This window comes from Aspergillus vadensis (genome assembly GCF_003184925.1).
Source record: "Aspergillus vadensis CBS 113365 unplaced genomic scaffold BO88scaffold_31, whole genome shotgun sequence".
NCBI classification, from domain to species: Eukaryota; Fungi; Ascomycota; class Eurotiomycetes; order Eurotiales; family Aspergillaceae; genus Aspergillus; species Aspergillus vadensis.
In genome coordinates, this window is record NW_020292069.1 from 126,162 (window position 1) to 144,723 (window position 18,562).

Here is an 18,562-nt window from a genome sequence, read left to right on the forward strand (position 1 = left end):
GCGTTAGGTTTGTATCGCCCTGCTTATCAACTTATTCGGCCTCGACCGTCTTCCCCACCAAAGATATTGCGGGGATTGCCGTGGCAGCACACCATCGGACATATATCATCGCTATTAAGAACCACGAAGGAGGCCAACTGGACAAATAGCCTTACAAGGCCAGACCAAGTCAAAAGAAAGCGACCGTTCGGGTGACCTGGACGATGACTGCTATGGCTACGCCCGCATATACTCATGTCGAGCTATTGACGCTAAACGGACCGGAATACCGCAGGGTGTCAACTGCCCCTCCTCGCCTCCCGAGCGACGATGAGATTCCTGTGATTGACCTTGTCGGTATTGATGGCGACCTGGACGCACGTACTGTACTCGCGGGAAAGATTCGCGCTGCTGCTCAGAATACAGGATTCTTCTACATCAGGAATCATGGGATTTCCGAGGATATGATCGCGGGCGCTCTCACACAAGCCAAAGCCTTTTTTCATCAGCCGCAGGAGGAAAAAGAAAAGGTATCCAACTTCAAGTTAAAGCATATGGATGGATACCACGCGGTAGGAACTACCCAGGTCAACAAATCTGAGACAAAGGGTCAGCCTCACTACCATCAGTGCGCGACGGGTCATTAACTACGTGACAGACCGGAAGGAAACCTTTTCCCTTCGCTACAACGGCCGCAATGACCCAGCTGCAGGACCAGACACCCCAGGAGATCGAATCTGGGATGACTCGCCCCTCTGGGCAGGGACCGCCCATCTCCAAAATTTTCGCGAAACCACCATTTCGTTCTGGCAAGCACGATTAGCCTTGGCGAGAAAGTTGGTCCGTATCTTCGCCCTTGCACTGGATCTCCCCGAGGACTATTTTGATAGTGTCGTCACCCACCCCGGCGCTGATGGTCTATACATCCACTACCCTGGTACACCCGAGGCCGATCTCAAAGAAGATAGAATCGACGTCGGCATCGGCTCACATACCGACATCCAATGCTTCACGCTACTCTGGCAGGACATGTCGGGAGGACTGCAAGTTTTGTCATCCTCTGATGAATGGTTAGACGCTCAACCCATCCCGGGGACACTTGTCGTCAATATTGGGGATTTCCTGCAGCGCTTATCCAACAACCGGTTTAGATCCACGGTGCATAGAGTATATAACCGGCAAAGCACATCACGGTATTCGATGCCGTTTTTCTTCGGGTTCAATCCTGAGACGGTGTGCCAGGTGGTGCCATCTTGTATTGATGAACAACATCCCGCACTTTTCGAGCCTATCTCCTGTGGGAAGGTGGGTGGATTTGCTCCGGCACTTATGCAGAATGATTTGGCTAACGGGAGTAGTGGCACCGCGATCGACTGGCTCTTGCTCAAGGGAAGCTAGCTACTGCATGAGAATCGAGTATTAGCACATGTTAGTTACTATAACCGGGAATCATCACGTATCTACCCCCTTCTGGTGTCTAGATCGCTGTAGTTATTGCCGTTCTCTTGGGTGTTTCACTTTGTCTATAGCTTCCTGGTAGCAGCTGAGACCATTGCTTCACGAAAAATTGACCTTCAATAGAGATTTCATGCAAGACAAGTTTATATCCACCTTTGTAATTGTTATGAATAACAACCAAAGCAATAACTTTACTTGTTGTAGCACTTTACTGTTTCAAGAAAGAAGTGAGAGGAGGATGAAGTGAAAAGATGCATAGCCTTGGGGGGCCATGCCTGTGTTTGCTGGCCTGGCTCCGACATGTGACCTGGGTCCATTCAGCAGAACGTCTCCCGTTCACGGTATTTTCAGTGATAGTACTACTTCCTGGATCATCGTCTACAGCCTGGGCAGCTTCGACTGGTATCAAGGCACATACGGATCCCTTTTCTGGTTGGCCATCAAGGATTTCGGACGGACAACACACTAACAGCGTAGTCATAATGCATCTAGCTGGGATCATGGACATTTGCAAATGAATTTGACTGCTAAGTGGAAGGACATGAGACGCTTTCATTCGTTGCAAACCACTCTACCGCACGATTCAACGACCGTCACCATCAACTCCTCACCGCCGAAAACGCTCACTTACTGCCTTCGAAAATGATCTTCTGCGATCGCATATGGTTGAAATCGTCGTATCTGCGCGTTATTAGCCTCATTCTATATATAAGAAACATATACTTACGCTTGGACAGCCTCCGATAGTGGTCGCACGTCAGTTACCATGAAACTAGACACATTGTCAGTTCAATTTATACATCCCGCATCCATCCACCGAACTTACTCAAGAGTATCCTGCTTCTGAACCAGCAGCTTCAACGCATCCTCAAAAGTGCCTGTACCAATCAGCATAACAGAATGTACTCAAGGCTGAATCCACATACTCCGAACTGGACACCGCCCCATCTGAATCTGTAGGTTTTTCCCATAGGCCTGGTTGCCCGTCCACGGAATCTCGCCATTATGCACTCCCACACTCGAGATCCGACCCCAAGGCCGTAACATCTCAAACGCCATAGCCAGCGCACTACTGTGTCCCACCACCTCAATCGCCACATCGGCTCCCCTTCCCTCGGTCAACTCCTTGACCCTCTCTCTAAGCCCATCTGCCTGCGTTTGGAAGTTCCACGGCTCGGCCCCCAACCGTCCCGCCAACTCCAACCGATCGGGAACACTATCAACGGCAATGAGATGCCTCGGCCGATATTCCAGTGCACTGATCAACGCACAGATCCCCACCGGTCCACACCCGAACAGAATCACCGTACTCTCCTGTACCGTAGCTTCATCCATCGCCTTAAATGCATTGTTAGCGGCAAAATAACCCGTGGGGAAAATATCCGCCATCAGCACAAGCTTCTTCTCATCGATTTCCTTCGGCGCAGCGACCAGCGTCGAGTCCGCCAGCGGGACTCGGACGTAATCTGCCTGTCCGCCATCCAGGACCACAGAGCCGTAGAGTTGGCTCTTGGCGCAGCGAGAGGAACAACCTCGCACGCAGTAGAAGCATTCCCCGCAGCTCACAGTAAATGGCGAGACGACTAGGTCACCAGTACGGAAATTGTGGACTTCTGAGCCGGTTTCGACGATTTCTCCGGTGAACTCGTGGCCCATGATGAAGCCGGTTGTGGAAGGCTGGTGGCCGCGGAAGACGTGTAGCTCACTATGAAATATAGAACTTTAGCATAAATTTTGTGTGTTTTATTATTGGGGTTCTCACCTTCCACATAGTGCAGTGTAGCGTACTTTGACGATCACGTCGGTGGGATCCTGGATCTGAGGAATGGGACGCTCCTCGAGAGTAACCTCGAGAGGACCTTTGAAAACAACGGCCTGCATGATTGTCGACACAGTTGTGGGCTATGAGTAATGAAGTGAGAACTGCAAGATGTGCAACGTTGGAGGATGAAGTGGTGTTGTTGTGACGGTGGTGCCACTCCCCGCTTTTGGTATCCCCGAGCCTCGGTTGACAGGGATAAGGCGGGATGAGGAGGACATGTTGCAGATCATATCTGAGTACTTCGGAAACGTGTGACTGAGGTCCTTATATATAGTACTGTAGATATTGTTTCTTTGCTCATGGTAGCGCTCGGTGTCTGTCGGGCTACGATATGTTATGCACTTGCTATTATCGGAGGAAGAATATATTTTCACAGGGTAAGTTACTGATACTTAGTTTTTATATCCAGAAGCTGAGCATCGATATTTTATACAATGAACTTACCGAGATCTGGGACATTGTTGAACACCAATCCGTTGTAAGCGTGCTCCCTGTATAAGGATATAGTGTCACCGCAAACACCAGCAGGTGGCACTAATGATCATACCTCGAGACGGGGTGGCGGGATCCCGAGTTGGCGAGGGTGGGGGTTTTCAGATCATCGTCGGCTACGTGCACTAGGGGGCCCCGCAAATAGTCTGAAGGCGATTTGCGTAATGCTCATTCCTTAGCTTGAAGATATAGTCCATAAGGGGGTGTTCGTCGGAGATACCGGGGTATCGGATCAATCTACGCGAGGGGCAAGCAGAGGATTTTCTAGGGGAAAGGACTCTATAACCAGGCGTATCGGTGTAGGAGTTTATTATATGTGCACTTCTCAGTAAAGTAAATTTCGTCATGTTTTATCCAGATGAGACTCAAATATATACACACCAGCCGCAAAAGGTATAGATATAATCCGCCAAGCATGAAACGCCACCCGGCTGTGAAGACAATTCAAAATATAAGCATGGGGAATCAAAGGAAAGCCAATAACAACTATTCAGACGCTTTGAACCACTTTTGTTTAGGTTTCGCCGACCAGATCTTCGTCTCGAACGATTGCCCCAGCTGGTCCACGGTAAATGGCGAGGTGAACCCGGTTGCCGTGCCCGCATAACTAGGACCGAGCCGCTGGCTACTACCCGCCGTGGACGGCGGATCGTAGGAGCTTATTGAGTCACTTGCAGTTCGTACCCGCGATAGATCGAAACTGGCGCTGCGATCTCGTAGACTGGGAACAGACCCTTTGGAGGAAGTGGGTCTCGATTGACTCAGACCAGGGACTAAGCACCGGGGATGTAGCTGCCTTTCGTTCGCCATGGATGATGTTTCACTGATTGCGGTAGAATCCGGTATGGAACACGTGTCGGCATTGGATCGCGACTCTGCAATGGACCCCGTCTCCGCGGTTGACCCACCACCAGTGTTGGGCCTGGTCTCGGGTAATGACCGCGCATCCGGGTTGGGTTGAATGTCCGCGTAAGATTGGGGGTCGGGAATAGATCGGGAATCAGTACTCGATCGGGTATCTGCGGTGGATCTTGTGTCTGAAACACAGGAGTCGGTACTCGAGCCAGTGTCGGTGTGTGGCGGCGCTCCGCCCGTGGGCGGCGCTTCAACAGGGTTCGGAGAGTGATGGTCAAACTCTTGACCTTCGCGGATATAACACCTCGAGATGAGGTCGTTTTGAATGGTCATGATTTTATTAAACGCTCTGATCAGAGCGAACTTGAACGGATACGACATCTCTGGGTGTCCGGATATTGTTTCGTATGCGAGCTCCTTGACGTACCCCAGACATGTGTTCATATGCATGTACTCGATCTTCAGTGGGTGCATCAAGATTTTACCTGTGTGCATCTTTCTGAAACCCCGATATGCCATCAGTACATCTGCCCGACTTTGTTCACGAGAGTCTGCATGAGGAGATCAGCTCAGTGGACTTACCCAACCTTATCCAGGTACTCCCAATATTCGAGTCGGCTGGGGTCGGAAAATAATCGGGTCAAATACCACTTCCAGAAGATTTTCCTGCGCTGCACGTGCGGACCGTCCAGAGTGAAGTATTCATCTACCTGGGCTTCGGATTCAGTGCTTCGAACCCGCAAGGCGCGTGCTGTTATGTCGAAGTCGAGCATTTTAGCGTAGAGACGGTGAGTAAGTACTGGTAAGGCTGCCTTGAGGAATTTGGCGCCTTTGTTAAAGACAATAATATCATCTGGAGTCATAATCAGCAACCTGTCCCCTCCATCACCAGACTAGATCATACCGTCTGTGAAGTCCAGGAACAACCGCAAAAAATCCATCCGTTTACTGAAATCAGTGTACAATTCCTTCCGCGTCACCTGCTTGATGCCATCCTGTACAGGAGACAGTGAACCCATGGCGGATCAGATTAGCAGTGAAGAATCTATTGAATGTGTAGGCTGCAATGGGTATGGAATGACACGCTGAACGTCAGCAAGGGTAGAACTGGCTTGCACGCTCTCGGTCTGGATGGTAATAAAGAAGCAAAGTGTGTTGCTGACCAGCCCTCCCCCAGAGTCCTTATATTTAGCCGGCCCAATGACCCCTAGCAGGATTTTGGGCCAGCATGCGCCTCCGATTGCGCCAAACCGATGGAGAAGCCGACTGCGGCTGACGTGCCATGCGATTGGCACAGCTGCTTGTCATTCCGAAACTGTGCCGTCATCCAACGCTTGAGGGCTGTTGACAGGGTGGTCCACTACTTTACCCGCATACGTGGAACTCCGCGGCAGAGTTTTGCAAGGTGTGATCCGACTAGGTAAGGATGCTGAAGGCTGACTGCGAGCGTCAATTGTGGAAGCGATTGATTGGGGGGGAAGGGGGGGACCAATGGTGGGCTGTGTATGGAGACAATAAGTTCACGTATATTAAGTCAACGAATTGCGTCCCCACCAAGGTGATTCCGCGACGGTGGCCCAGACTCCAGTGTTCAGCTGCGCCGTCGCGATCCCTGGACATTTAAGGGCATCAGAGGGCCCGTTTGGCCGGAGTGGACCCGCTAAACGATCCCATCGCGTAGGATCCAATACGTCGGAGAGGTCGGAAGTCCCGTCCCAGTCATGATTCGCCGCTCGCATCCAATTGTGATCGTGCCGGTCTGTGCTGGTCCCCTCGAAGGAACGAACTGTCCATCAGCTTCTTGGCATCAGGATCGGCTCTATGATGCAGGCAGGATGGCAACCACCGGGGGGCATTTCAGCTGATGCAAAGGTGTTGCTCCTGTAGCCGGCATTGTCAGCTCGCTTGAATGCTACACTCCCGATAATACATGGTATGTACTATGTCGATCACAGCGTGTCTAGAACAGTCGCAAGCAGGGTATACGGAGTAGTAGGGTTGGGTATGTTATAGCAGCAGGGATGGGCTGAGATGTCCCTCACTCTTTCTTTCCTCACTAAATGTTGAATCATGCCACCTTTGTTGCGTTGCCCTTTTGGGTCTCATTCATTTGGGATCTCGTGGGCCCCGTGATCGCACTTATCCCAACTGGGACAGGCCTCGGCGTGACCGACCAACGGCACATGACTAATCGCTCCGCAGCGGATCTCGGCTACCCGCCAATCAGCAAAGAGCGTTTTGGATCTCCAGCTGAGACTCGCTTTTCCACATTTTCATTTGGCACCAGATATCCGATGTGAAACATGGAATCGAGCAGACAAGCAATTCATGGTTCAGCTACCAGTCGGAAGTGGAATGCCGGTGGAGGAGGATACTATATAATCAGATCGGTGTACCCAACGCGATTCGACGTGAGAAATTCAGGTTTGGCACCTCTCATGCAGGTCCCTCGCGGAGCAGATGGTCTATCCCCTCCAGCCAATTTACAGGCGGGGCGCCGACAGGCACCCTTGTATTCCATCTAACCGTCCTAAGGCATAGAAGGACATGGACTAACGCACCGAATGAGACATCCTTTTCAGCCAGGGATATCCCGGACTCACTGGGCGCACAACTGATTACCACCACCGACTATGCTAATGCACCTATCCCCGATGGCAGGCCCAACGGCACCGGCTGGATTGGCTGTCCTTCGCTCTTATCGCATCTGCCCCTGGCTCACTACATGCGAGAGATATAGCTCAGTCGGGGATCTCTTAATATTTCCGGTGGTGATTCAGTCCCTGAGCAAAGGCCAATTGACTCCCCAAGCTTGTCCGCGATCCGGCCGAACCCAATCCCGGTCGGTGCAGGGGCTGGGGTTGCAGTGTGAGTTGCCTACTCAGTAGTGCTCAACGATGAACGACACCTCCAGATCGGTCCGCGTCACATTCACCCTCCCTCCTCTTCTATTCACAAGCAACAACCTTTGAGAACCTCATCATGTTGATCTTTCTCCTCTTACGGCCTGGAGGGCACGTGACTGACCTCGGGAATGGGCCTGGACCGAGGCTGACTGCCAATGCGGGGATGGCTAACCCGGCTCGGATATACCGCTTATGCCTCCTTGCTCAACAGCCCCTTCTAGATATCTCACTCCAGAGACTCTGTACGTAATTACGGAGGCGTTCCCAAATAAACACTAGGACAACAGCAAGATGTCGCAGCTGTCTTCTAACCCAATTCCATTTTCGGAGCCGCCATATCTCTGCGGTCTCCCTTCGCCCTACTACTCGCCGGGCCATCGTCGCTTTCAAAAAGCCTGTCGCGAATTCTTCTGGGAACATCTACACAGTCATGCTGCCGAGTATGAGAAGGCCGGACAGGTTCCCGAGCATGTCTTCCACACATTCTGCGAGCATAACATGCTACTCCCGAACATCGGCGCACCCTTGCCCGTGGACTGGCTGAAGCGCTTGGAAATCGCCGACATCCTGGGAGTCAAGGTGGAAGACTGGGACTACATGTATACGGGAATTTATTTCGACGAGGTAGGTATCCCGGGTGCATTATAGGGCGTGACTGACAACTTCAGATGGCGCGAGCCGGTATGGCTGGGCCGGGTTCATCACTGAACGCCGGATTCAACTTTGCAATTCCGCCTATTCTGAAGTATGGCAGCCGGCATTTGCAAGAACGCTTTCTTCCGGATCTTTTGACTGGTCGCAGACGCTGCTGTATCGCGATCACGGAGCCGGAGGCAGGCAGCGATGTTGCCAATATCACCACGACAGCCACCAAGACGCCAGACGGAAAGTATTACCTGGTCAATGGCGCGAAGAAGTGGATCACCAACGGGATCTGGTCCGACTTTGCGACCATGGCTGTTCGCACCGGTGGTCCGGGAGCGTCTGGTCTCTCCGTCCTGCTCGTTCCATTGAAGGGACACCCCGGCGTCACGATGCGCCCGCTCAAGGTCACCGGCCCGATCACCAGTGGAACCACCTACATTGAATTGGACGACGTCAAGGTGCCTGTGGAGAATTTGGTCGGCCGAGAAGGGGACGGCATGCGAATGATCATGACGAATTTCAACCACGAACGCCTTTCGATCGCGGTCGGCGTCACTCGCCAGGCTCGCGTGGCCCTGTCCACCGCCTTCCAATACTGTCTAAAGCGAGAGGCTTTTGGCAAAACGCTCATGGACCAGCCAGTTGTTCGTAACCGTCTAGCTAGGGCGGGCGCTGAGCTGGAATCGTTGGGGGCCTTTGTCGAGCAGCTCCTTTACCAATTGTGCCATCTTCCCAAGGAAGAAGGAGATCGCAAGCTGGGTGGAATCACTGCCCTCGCCAAGGCCAAGGCGGGGATGGTGTTAAATGAGTGTGCGCAGTGCGCGGTTCTCCTGTTTGGAGGAGCCGGATTGACGCAAAGCGGACAGGGCGAGCTGGTCGAGTCGATTCTCCGAGAGGTCCCAGCTGCCCGGATTCCGGGCGGTAGTGAGGATGTTTTGCTTGACCTAGCCGTTCGACAATTGGTGAAGGTCTATCAGACGGGGGAGAAGAAGTTGAAGCAGTCGAAGATATAGTCTGGTTGGATATTATTCTGGTAACTAAGGTGTATACAGTACTAGTATCAGTGACATGTCATATTCAATCGCATTCTTGGCTGCCAACTTATCTTCCTTGAGGCCTTGGAATTTGCCATTGTTCCATTTGCTGCGGAATCTTATCAAACATTGCGTTATCTTCTGATCTTGATTTGCTGAACAGGCTACACGAGACTCCACTGATCTGCTTTGCAAAACGAATACCGGTCCTACTAGGGCTCTGGCTGATAAACTTCGATAGCGCCGGTAACTGTAATCACGCGTACCAGCAATGGCCACGCAGCTTCCCTGACTCGTCACACGCGGTACTTATCATCGGCCGATCCGACACCTTATCAGCACCAAGAATGGAAGCAGCTTCAAATAACGGTCCCTTGCCGAAATGTCCCAGTTCATTCAACGCGCATCATGGGTCTGAAGCAGCGGCTACAAGTCAAACATGGAGACCTGGTGTCGGGAGTCGACTCCAATGCAGATCTGGATCCTATTCCACGGGATTCAGCCCGGCGGACTTGGGGATGGGTCAGCTTGACTGGGTTTTGGATTTCGGAAGCATTCTCGATCAGCATGTACCAGGGTACGTCTCCTCTGCGGAAAACCGAATTTCACTAATTGGACAGTCACGTCCACATCGGTCTCAAAAGGGTTGAACGCGGGTCTGGCGATTGCGGCAGTGGTTATCGGCCACATGCTCGTGTATATCCCAGTGGTGCTCGATGGGTTGGTTTCCATGCCATTATAGAGGACGATCTAACAGGGACAGATACGTGGGTTCGATTTATGGCATCAACTTTCCTATTCTCACCCGTGCCAGCTACGGCATGCGAGGCAGTTATTTTGCTGTTCTCAGTAAGCCTCCTCTACCCTCGACCGACTAGTCTGACCAGAACAGTCCGCGGGCTCGTCGCCATTATCTGGTTCGGCACTCAAACCTACCAAACCGGAGAGTGCATCTCGTCGATGATAAGTGCCATCTGGCCATCTTTCGAACATCTACCCAACCACCTCCCGAGTTCGGGGCCTATAACTTCCGCTCAACTGCTTTGCTTCTTTCTGGCCATTATCGTCCAACTCCCGCTCTTATACCTCAACATTCCTCAGCTCCGCTATCTCTTCTTAGTGAAGATGGTCATCATGCCCATCTTCGGCCTGGCCCTGTTTGTCTGGGCCGTCGCCACTGCCCACGGATTCGGTCCCGTCTTCTCTAAACCTAGCCAGATTACCGACGGGACGCCTGTGGCGGTGGTTTTCCTGCAATGCGTGACCAGCGCTATCGGGCCTAAAGCCACTCTTGCATTGAATATGCCCGACTTTACGCGCTACGCGCACTCTCCTCGCCAAATCATCTGGACGCAGGCTTTGGGTTTGATAGTTCTGGTTTCGCTTTGCGGCGTTCTCGGTGCAACAGTGACCTCTGCCAGCGAGATTATCTATGGCGTTCAGACCTGGAACCCGCTACAAGTGGCTGCACTGTGGGACAATCGTGCCGCGCAGTTCTTCGCCGCGTTGTGCTGGTCTCTGGCGGCCATAGGAACGAATCTGTCTGCGAATAGTGTGTCTTTCTCGAATGATCTATCTCTCTGGTTTCCCCGATACATCAACGCACGACGAGGTGCATATGTTTGCGCGGTGCTCAGCATTCTCAGCTGCCCATGGTACATCCAGGAAGAGTATGGCATCTTTCCCTTTAAACGGTCAAGTCTAACCTTTGTCCAGCGCGGCATCCTTTTCCTCCTTCCTCGGCGGCTATTCTCTCTTCCTCGGGTCTTTGGCTGGCATCATCATAGTGGACTACTGGATTATCCGCAGACGACAGCTGCGCGTTCATTCGCTTTACGACCCGCGAGGAACGCACTTTTTCACGCGGGGATTCAACCTCCGCGCTTTTGCGGCCTTCATCTGCGGGATTGCACCGAATCTGCCTGGTCTGGCGAATGCGTGTGGGCAGAGTGGGGTGCCAGTCGGGGCAGTATATCTGTATTCCCTGAGTTGGCTGGTGAGTATTCTCGTGTCTGGGGGGGTTTATTGGGGGCTATGTAAGGCATGGCCGGTAGCTGTGGACAACGACGAGGAAGGTATCTGGGAGGCGGTAGAGGTGACTACCAAGGAAGTCGAGATTTCTCCCCATTAGATAGAATATCACACTAGATAGACTATTATTCCGATACAGCTATTAGCTACCAATAGAACAACTTACTCTTAGAGATATTCCTGCCCCCTAGCCGACCTCGCTACCTTTGAACTGGCATACGCCCCCTTCTTCGCCGTCTTAACTCCCATCCGCACCAACCCAACAAGATGCTGTACTCCAGCCACAACCCCATCCACAACCTGCACATTCCCATCACCTCCAACAGCCTCCTCCACCGCCCCCTTCAGCTTCATCATCCCTGCACACCCCAGGACAATAACATCCGCACCAGCACCATCCACCAGCCTCTTCGCCGCACCACACATCGCCCCAATCACATCCTTCCCACCATCAGTACTACCCTTATCCAGCTCCAAAACCCCCATTCCACAAGCCTCCACACCAGCACACACCCCATCCATTCCGAACTTCCTCACCGCATCGGCATGAATAACCTTGGACCTCTGTGAAGTCACCACCACCCCGAACCTCCCTCCAACTGTCCTAGCAGCCATCAACCCGGCCTCCATTATCCCAATAACTGGGGCGGATAGTTCCTCCCTCAGGGCATAAACAAGCGGATGATCGCTAAAGCACGCAACGAGGAATGCATCGTACTGATCAGCGATGGGCAGAATAGCCCTCACGGCAGCAGCAGCTGACAAAACAGCATCAAGGGATCCCTCAATTGCCGACGGGGCAGGGATGGGAGCAGTGAAGGGGACAACTTCGACGTCTGGCGCGAGGGTCGGTTTCACCAAGGAGATGCAAGTATCTGTCATGGAGGGTGTGGAGTTGGGGTTAATCAGCAGCACCCTTATCTTCCCTCTCTTCTCCGTCTTCGGGACGATAATATTGGAGCTGGTAGTGGACGGGGGCTCCACAACCCCCGTCTGCCCCGTAATCCTCCCATAATGCTCAATCCGGCGATGTCTCGCGAAATCGAACGTACGGGTCTTCCCCGCGCGACAAAGCCCCAAATCACAGTCCGCAATCACCACCTCGTCCCCCTTCGTCTTCGCCTCGGCAATAATCCGTCCCTCAGGGTCAACAATACTTGACCCCGCAATGAGGGGATACTCCCCATCGTCAAGTCCACATCTCGCAGCACTAACACTGAAACACGCATTCGTGTAACTATGGCACTGCATAACCAGTTTATGATGAAATAGGGACAACTCCTCCGCTTCCTCTGGAGTCATATCCGCCGACTGGCCCCAGAACTGCGGCGCAAAGCCATTGGTATTATATCCACACGCGACGATTTCGACACCTTGCAGGCCATATTCGCGCCAGGATTCTGCCCAGCGGCGGTCATTGCAGATCATCATTCCAAGGATGGGGTCTACATCCTTTTCACCTTGTTGATGTTGTGAGAGTGATGGGGATAGTAGTCCGGGCACGCGAAATGCCTGGAATCCCAGGTTCCCCGGCTTAAAATACCTCTTTTCAAGCTGATTCACGACTTTCGGATCGGGAAGTGGCTCCACGTCACCGGGGAGATGGACCTTGCGGTATCTGGACAGAATTGACCCTGTCGCGGCGTGGTAGTACACGCAGCTGTTGAAGTGCTCGCCTGTGTCGGTAGCTTCCGCGAAGCCGACGATGATATCTACGGCAAGATCGTGAGCGGTATCGAAGAGGGCCTTTGTGCGCGGCGCAGTGAGGATGTCGCCGTGTTCGAACCAATCTTCTAGCTCGGCTTCGTCAAGGATCAGGTATCGAGGGAAGAATGTCGTGAAGGCAATTTCAGGAAATAGGACGAGCTTTACTCCTTGGTTGGCGGCATCCTTGAGAAGGACGATCATGCGGTTCAAGGTTTCTTCGCGCGAGGACCATTTGTTGGTCGTGCCCATTTGGGCGGCGGCGAGGCGGACGGTGCGAGGCATGATGCTCAATGATTCTGTGGTATACCAGTGAGGGGGAGGTATTGAGGGGTAAGTTGGGGGTGCTGTATCCCTCGGTAGAAGTGGTAGGTAAATAGCAGGTGCAGATATAGTACATCTTGGTTTGTCCGGATATATTTCCGCGTGATCGTTGTCGAGCTGCCCTGATTAGGAAGGTCGGGGTAGACCCTATCGCTATCTGGGAGTCAATCTTATCGTCGGCCGATCCGATGACCTTCAGTAGTATTAGTAGGGTGGAGATGATAACGATAGTGATTTATTATCGTCAGTCTCTCTATGATATTCGCAAATCTAGAACAATTGTATACGCTCGTCACAATGAAAGCTACTCCAGGAATCGACTTGATTGTCATCAACGCTACAGTGGTACGTGCCATTCTACCATACAGAAACATCGCTCACACCAGCAGGCGACTGCCTCCGATGTAGTCCCCAACCAAGATATTGCCATCTCCGGCGGCAAGATTGTCCTTCTTGGACAGAACCTCCCTGCACTCTTCCCCAGTGCAGCGACACTCGATGCAGAGGGCGCATACGTGACGCCAGGTGGTGTCGACAGCCATGTACATCTGCAGCAGGATAACTCCCCGACCGGCGATACCTGGGAGTCGGGGACTCGCTCGGCCATCGCAGGAGGTACAACGACGGTTTTAGCTTTTGCGAGTCAGAAACGAACCGATGAGAGTTTGTTCCCCGTGGTGGAGGAGTATCATCGAAGGGCTACCGGCCAGGCTTACTGCGACTACGGCTTCCATCTCATCCTGACAAATCCCACGCCTAATATCCTTGACGAAGAGTTGCCAGTACTAGTCAGCAGTGGTATAAGTTCTGTAAAGCTATACATGACTTATCAACCAATGCGACTTGGGGACGGCGAGATTCTAGATGTCATGGAGTCCACTCGCCGACTAGGAATGACAACAATGGTGCACGCCGAGAATCATGAGATGATCCAGTGGATGACGGAGAAATTGGAAGCACGCCGCCGTACCGAGCCATATGGTCACGCTCTGGCGCGTCCAAATATTGCAGAAGACGAGGCAACATATCGCGTTATTTCTCTGTCTGAGCTGGCTGATATCCCCATCCTCATTGTGCATATGTCCTCCAAGCTGGCTGCGGCACATGTGCGGGCGGCTCAGACGCGGCTGCTGCCAATCCACGCGGAAACCTGCCCTCACTATCTGTTCTTTACGAGTGAGCGGCTAAAGGGTGAGAACTTTGAAGGGGCCAAATGTGTATGCTCGCCAGCGTTGCGAGAGGATCCGATGGACCTGGAGGCGATGTGGGCGGGTCTGGCCAATTCAACCTTCACAACAGTCTCCAGCGACCACGCACCATCTAAGTGAGTACCACCTGTGACTGTGTTGATCATTGCTGACCAGATAGATTTGATCACCCCCTTGGCAAGAAGAAGGGCACCTCTAGCTTCACCCAGATCCCGAATGGACTGCCGGGGCTGGAGACGCGATTGCCCACGATGTTCTGCGGTGGTGTGCTCACCGGTCGCATCTCAATACAAAAGTTCGTCGAACTGACGAGCTCGAACCCTGCAAAGCTTTACGGACTGGGTAGCTCAAAGGGGACAATTCAGCCGGGTTTCGACGCGGATCTGACGATTTGGTATCCCACCCCAGAGCAGGCCGCCTCCAACGGCACGTCGGTCATGACACCATTCCAACTGTCCAACGACATGCTGCACCACGATATTGACTACACGCCATTTGAAGGCATGGAGTTCACCAACTGGCCTCGATACACCATCCTCCGCGGACAGACCGTGTGGAACCGCGACACAAATGGCATTGTCGGCAGCAAAGGAGACGGAGCTTTCCTGAAGAGAGGGCCCAGCTCACTGAGTAAGCCACGGAATGTGTTCGTCAATGAGTTCAATCCGTACTCTAGTTAGTGAGAATGGGAACAAAACATGAAACCAACATGAGTCACAGAGAACAATGATCATTGACATGGTAACATATAGAATAGTATAAACAGTAGTATAATGCAATCACCCAAGTGCGGTCGATCCGGGTATAATCCCAATCACAGCGCCCTGCACATAAGAAAAGGAAAAGAAAGCCATCATCACGATACTAACAACCACAACAACAACATTCGGCGGCTTCGACACAGCACTCGCACCATTCCTCGCAGAGGAAGCAGCAGCACATTGTGATGAGACAGGTGGTCAAGCAGCCACGGTCTTTGGATTGTTCCTGTTGGGGAGGCGCATATTGCATAGGCTGGGGAGGTGGGTACTGGCCACCAGGAGGAGGGTAGCTATTAAACAGACAGAGCGTTAGTGTTTGAGCTGGGACAGACATTCATAATGTTCGGAGGATACATACTATCCCTGGGGAGGCGGTTGCTGCTGGTAGGACATGGCTGTAGTTCTGTTTGTTCTATGATCTGGACGGAAGAAAGTATTGTATGGGGTCACTCGAAAGGTGGCCAGTGGACCAGCGGGGAGCTCAGCAGTTATATAGCCGGAATCCACGGAATCCGCTCAGGGCGCCAGGCAGGCAGACGCATTGCTGGCCAAAGTCCGTCAGCCCTGCGGACAGACACCAGACGAGCTGGCGGATCTTGGCCCTGCAAATTTTGCTGGGGTGCGATCCACCGCCGAGGGTGCGATTGGGTGTGCGCTCAGATGAAAGTGATTCAGCCATCGAGAAAGAGCATGGAAGATCCCCGTGCCGAGCCCAAAGTATTGGCTTGGGAGGAAGACAACATTGGCTAAGAATAGATACATATTGAACCCAGGTCAGGTAACACAGCACACCTCAGTACTCCATGGGCCTGCCAGTTCGGGCGGGCGCATCCGCAACCTACCACAAGAACAACCACGCTTATAGTGATGGTGGCGCCAAGCACACCCTGCCCCGTCGGGCGGGAAAGTGGAGCGTCACTTAGGTCAGTACTTCCCTGCCATTTCTCTCATTCTTCCTCATTCAGGAGAACTGAGCCAAGCCGCCAAGAGTTCCGGCAGGGATACTGGGGAGACGCTTACTGGTCATTCTTCCAGGATGAAATTGCGCTCTCCCCAAAGCTGTACCTCGCCTAGAAGCGCCAAGGCCTGGAAGCGCCCCTTAAGGCTGGCGGGACCCACCTAAGCTCCCCCCCGTCATCCAATCACCCCGGACCACCACCATCCCCCAGGGTCTCACGCTCTCCTCGGCTCTGGAAGAACGCTGTTGCCTACGCCATCATCGTGGCTGGTGTCGTCGCATGTGAGGCTGGTTATGCATGACCATGGTTAATTTATGTCCATATGCGCTGCAAGGAGGAACGAATTCCACGTTCGTCCTACTACTCTGTGTTAATTTACTATAGCCTATTGAGTCCACATCAGTGTTCTCTAAACTTGGCACCCGTAAGGTGAAGTGTTCAGTGCAGATTTTATTTCTGGGCTCGTGCTAGCCAGAGGAGGCTGATAACGCCCATTGCAATACATTGATTGTATGGTACCAGAGATTTATAGACAAACATATATATTTACTGATCAATCACAGTAACCGGTACTGTACTACGAGATTGCACATAGTACAACGTGCTGTCAATGAAAATAACTTGTATATTTTGACCAAATCAAAGTATTAAGACTCGAAATGGATTGATTGGCCAGATATTCACAGCCCTCGTGATATGATTATCAACCTAATCTCTATATGAGCAATTAATACTTTCTACTGTGCTTACAATCAAGATGCTTGGGAGTATCTCTGGTGGTCATTTGGTCACACGGGCATACGGTGGATCACATATTGACCTGTAGTAATCATTCCTCATTGTCTTCTTGCAGACCTCATGTTTCATCTCTCATGTATGATATGATATGGAGCACCTCTCTTTTACAGTAGAAGGAGGCTCAAACGTTTACAGCCCCACCAAAGTATCAATCCAAAAGATCGCATGCTGCCCCTCCCTCTTGACATTCAAATCATCGTCACCATTCCGAAACACTGCATCCGGCGCCCCCTCGAACCATAGGTGATATCCCGGCCCATCCTCAGGATAGATATTATCCCCTCGCGACGTGATTATATACCTGCCTTCCTCTTTTGGCCACTCCTCGAACCAGAGATCTGTTCCTTCATCATCGAGTCCAATCCAACTAGTAGAAATACCATAGTAGTCAGCTTGTGCCATGCCAAGGTGGGAATGAGGGCACTACATACTGTCCCTTCAGCGCTAGATATTTTCCCGTCTCGGTCTCCTTGAACCGGTATCCATTGTCACCTTGCTCAACGTAGAACCGGTCACCCTGTAGTGCTTCCGTGGCATTCGCGTATAGGGTGCCGGAAGAATCGTAGTGTTCAACATTCTTGCGAGAATCGTTCAGGAGCTTGTCGTAGCCGGTGATGTTACCCTTGTCATCGCGCTGGAAGGGCAGGCTGCGGCGATAACTGCGCAAGTTGACGGTGTTGCCGGGGGCGAATTTGGGGTGGTGAGTACGATAAGTGCGGCCCATTGTGATTGTGAATGTAAATGTGCGGATATATAATAGTATACTAGTTTCAGTGGTGGTATGTTGCTAGATGTTGTCTGGTGGAATCACTGGACTATCGAAATTAGAGGAAGACGTGGCTTATATGCTTATCCAGTGGTTTCTATGTACTTGATCGTCGACTAGATTGATATCATCATGACTATGAACATGTGTTCATCTGCAATCAATGAGATGAACTGTCTGTGGACCTGATCTGGTAAAGTTCGTAATGGCAACCCCGATCACTTCCGAAAATAGTAATCCGTGAAGCCATCTCCAAGGTAGGTGGAGACTTCATGCATACCTAGCGCAGTTTGCAAGATGATCTATATGCACATACTGTGTATACTGATGATGTTCTTTTAAAGATAGATGTCATGCTGATGCTACACATCGATAGTATCAAGCAACGCTCTAGCCGCTTTGTCAAACGCTATGAATGTAGCGGGATGGGGGTATCAAAATTCCCCTTGAGGACAATCCTGAGAGTAGATCCCATTTACTAAAAAGATGCATAGCCACGTAAAGTGGACGAGGCAGTTGTCTGGGGGCTGGATTGAGACTCGTCTTTCCAAGTGTGAGGTAATTATGTGTTGCTGCATAAAATGTCATGCCTAATAGTCGTACGTAAAATCTCTCAATTCCTCTACAAACGACTCTGAAATATCTTTTAATCACCTCGCCTTTCGACCTATTTGATGCCGGAAGTACCTCCTTTGACAGTTTGACTTCCCATATAACAAAGATCCGACAAATTGACTCTTCTAGCAGTTGCGAGCCTCCAGCGACACACTAACTACATAAAAGCCAGACAGGCTAGCAGCAATGGAATAAGTGGACAGTA

The 18,562-nt window shown here is 51.8% G+C and overlaps 9 protein-coding genes across 9 annotated transcripts; 5 read left to right on the forward strand and 4 right to left on the reverse strand.

Annotated features, from left to right (window-relative positions):
* Nucleotides 1-106: 106 nt before the first annotated feature.
* BO88DRAFT_397483 (isopenicillin N synthase family dioxygenase) lies at nucleotides 107-1,388 on the forward strand (the record flags this gene model as incomplete). Its single annotated transcript, XM_025705283.1, has 3 exons — nucleotides 107-588; nucleotides 638-1,284; nucleotides 1,338-1,388. The coding sequence occupies exons 1-3, from the start codon at nucleotides 204-206 to the stop codon at nucleotides 1,386-1,388; spliced, it is 1,083 nt and encodes a 360-aa protein (XP_025558105.1). The 5' UTR covers nucleotides 107-203.
* A 397-nt stretch (nucleotides 1,389-1,785) lies between these two features.
* BO88DRAFT_397486 (alcohol dehydrogenase family protein) lies at nucleotides 1,786-3,383 on the reverse strand. The gene is made up of 5 exons (XM_025705284.1): nucleotides 3,200-3,383; nucleotides 2,364-3,142; nucleotides 2,264-2,315; nucleotides 2,165-2,209; nucleotides 1,786-2,118 (listed from the first exon to the last, which is right to left on the reverse strand). The coding sequence occupies exons 1-5, from the start codon at nucleotides 3,316-3,318 to the stop codon at nucleotides 2,061-2,063; spliced, it is 1,053 nt and encodes a 350-aa protein (XP_025558106.1). The 5' UTR covers nucleotides 3,319-3,383; the 3' UTR covers nucleotides 1,786-2,060.
* A 131-nt stretch (nucleotides 3,384-3,514) lies between these two features.
* BO88DRAFT_181165 (uncharacterized protein) lies at nucleotides 3,515-3,794 on the forward strand. Its single transcript, XM_025701742.1, has one exon. It carries the CDS (start codon nucleotides 3,591-3,593, stop codon nucleotides 3,756-3,758), a length of 168 nt encoding a protein of 55 aa, XP_025558107.1. The 5' UTR covers nucleotides 3,515-3,590; the 3' UTR covers nucleotides 3,759-3,794.
* Nucleotides 3,795-4,193: 399 nt separating this feature from the next.
* BO88DRAFT_181203 (uncharacterized protein) lies at nucleotides 4,194-5,880 on the reverse strand. Its single transcript, XM_025701743.1, has 3 exons — nucleotides 5,511-5,880; nucleotides 5,189-5,459; nucleotides 4,194-5,105 (listed from the first exon to the last, which is right to left on the reverse strand). Exons 1-3 carry the CDS (start codon nucleotides 5,623-5,625, stop codon nucleotides 4,238-4,240), a joined length of 1,254 nt encoding a protein of 417 aa, XP_025558108.1. The 5' UTR covers nucleotides 5,626-5,880; the 3' UTR covers nucleotides 4,194-4,237.
* Nucleotides 5,881-7,649: 1,769 nt separating this feature from the next.
* BO88DRAFT_181237 (acyl-CoA dehydrogenase family protein) lies at nucleotides 7,650-9,539 on the forward strand. Its single transcript, XM_025701744.1, has 2 exons — nucleotides 7,650-8,136; nucleotides 8,181-9,539. Exons 1-2 carry the CDS (start codon nucleotides 7,804-7,806, stop codon nucleotides 9,168-9,170), a joined length of 1,323 nt encoding a protein of 440 aa, XP_025558109.1. The 5' UTR covers nucleotides 7,650-7,803; the 3' UTR covers nucleotides 9,171-9,539.
* A 60-nt stretch (nucleotides 9,540-9,599) lies between these two features.
* BO88DRAFT_429669 (nucleobase cation symporter-1 family protein) lies at nucleotides 9,600-11,322 on the forward strand (the record flags this gene model as incomplete). Its single annotated transcript, XM_025709178.1, has 5 exons — nucleotides 9,600-9,768; nucleotides 9,812-9,911; nucleotides 9,955-10,040; nucleotides 10,084-10,885; nucleotides 10,908-11,322. The coding sequence occupies 5 exons, from the start codon at nucleotides 9,600-9,602 to the stop codon at nucleotides 11,320-11,322; spliced, it is 1,572 nt and encodes a 523-aa protein (XP_025558110.1).
* A 68-nt stretch (nucleotides 11,323-11,390) lies between these two features.
* On the reverse strand, nucleotides 11,391-13,256 carry BO88DRAFT_447061 (carbon-nitrogen hydrolase; the record flags this gene model as incomplete). The annotated part of the gene is made up of 1 exon (XM_025710330.1): nucleotides 11,391-13,256. Exon 1 carries the CDS (start codon nucleotides 13,209-13,211, stop codon nucleotides 11,391-11,393), a length of 1,821 nt encoding a protein of 606 aa, XP_025558111.1. The 5' UTR covers nucleotides 13,212-13,256.
* A 291-nt stretch (nucleotides 13,257-13,547) lies between these two features.
* On the forward strand, nucleotides 13,548-15,138 carry BO88DRAFT_351193 (hydantoinase/dihydropyrimidinase family protein; the record flags this gene model as incomplete). The annotated part of the gene is made up of 3 exons (XM_025703530.1): nucleotides 13,548-13,595; nucleotides 13,640-14,574; nucleotides 14,619-15,138. The coding sequence occupies 3 exons, from the start codon at nucleotides 13,548-13,550 to the stop codon at nucleotides 15,136-15,138; spliced, it is 1,503 nt and encodes a 500-aa protein (XP_025558112.1).
* Nucleotides 15,139-17,105: 1,967 nt separating this feature from the next.
* BO88DRAFT_474517 (uncharacterized protein) lies at nucleotides 17,106-17,700 on the reverse strand (the record flags this gene model as incomplete). Its single annotated transcript, XM_025711825.1, has 2 exons — nucleotides 17,106-17,343; nucleotides 17,408-17,700. The coding sequence occupies 2 exons, from the start codon at nucleotides 17,698-17,700 to the stop codon at nucleotides 17,106-17,108; spliced, it is 531 nt and encodes a 176-aa protein (XP_025558113.1).
* Nucleotides 17,701-18,562: the final 862 nt, after the last annotated feature.

What these genes read in the sequence shown, in the direction of transcription:
- BO88DRAFT_397486 (XM_025705284.1), bottom strand. Translation starts at nt 3,318, where the DNA reads ATGCAGGCCGTTGTTTTCAAAGGTCCTCTCGAGGTTACTCTCGAGGAG. An exon ending in GGGGCGGTGTCCAGTTCGGA is followed by an intron (nt 2,316 to 2,363) that starts GTATGTGGATTC and finishes TGATTGGTACAG; the next exon opens with GCACTTTTGAGGATGCGTTG. An exon ending in CTATCGGAGGCTGTCCAAGC is followed by an intron (nt 2,119 to 2,164) that starts GTAAGTATATGT and finishes AATAACGCGCAG; the next exon opens with ATACGACGATTTCAACCATA.
- BO88DRAFT_181237 (XM_025701744.1), top strand. Translation starts at nt 7,804, where the DNA reads ATGTCGCAGCTGTCTTCTAACCCAATTCCATTTTCGGAGCCGCCATAT. An exon ending in CGGGAATTTATTTCGACGAG is followed by an intron (nt 8,137 to 8,180) that starts GTAGGTATCCCG and finishes TGACAACTTCAG; the next exon opens with ATGGCGCGAGCCGGTATGGC.
- BO88DRAFT_181165 (XM_025701742.1), top strand. Translation starts at nt 3,591, where the DNA reads ATGTTATGCACTTGCTATTATCGGAGGAAGAATATATTTTCACAGGGT.
- BO88DRAFT_181203 (XM_025701743.1), bottom strand. Translation starts at nt 5,625, where the DNA reads ATGGGTTCACTGTCTCCTGTACAGGATGGCATCAAGCAGGTGACGCGG. An exon ending in GTTCCTGGACTTCACAGACG is followed by an intron (nt 5,460 to 5,510) that starts GTATGATCTAGT and finishes TTATGACTCCAG; the next exon opens with ATGATATTATTGTCTTTAAC. An exon ending in GAGTACCTGGATAAGGTTGG is followed by an intron (nt 5,106 to 5,188) that starts GTAAGTCCACTG and finishes TCGGGGTTTCAG; the next exon opens with AAAGATGCACACAGGTAAAA.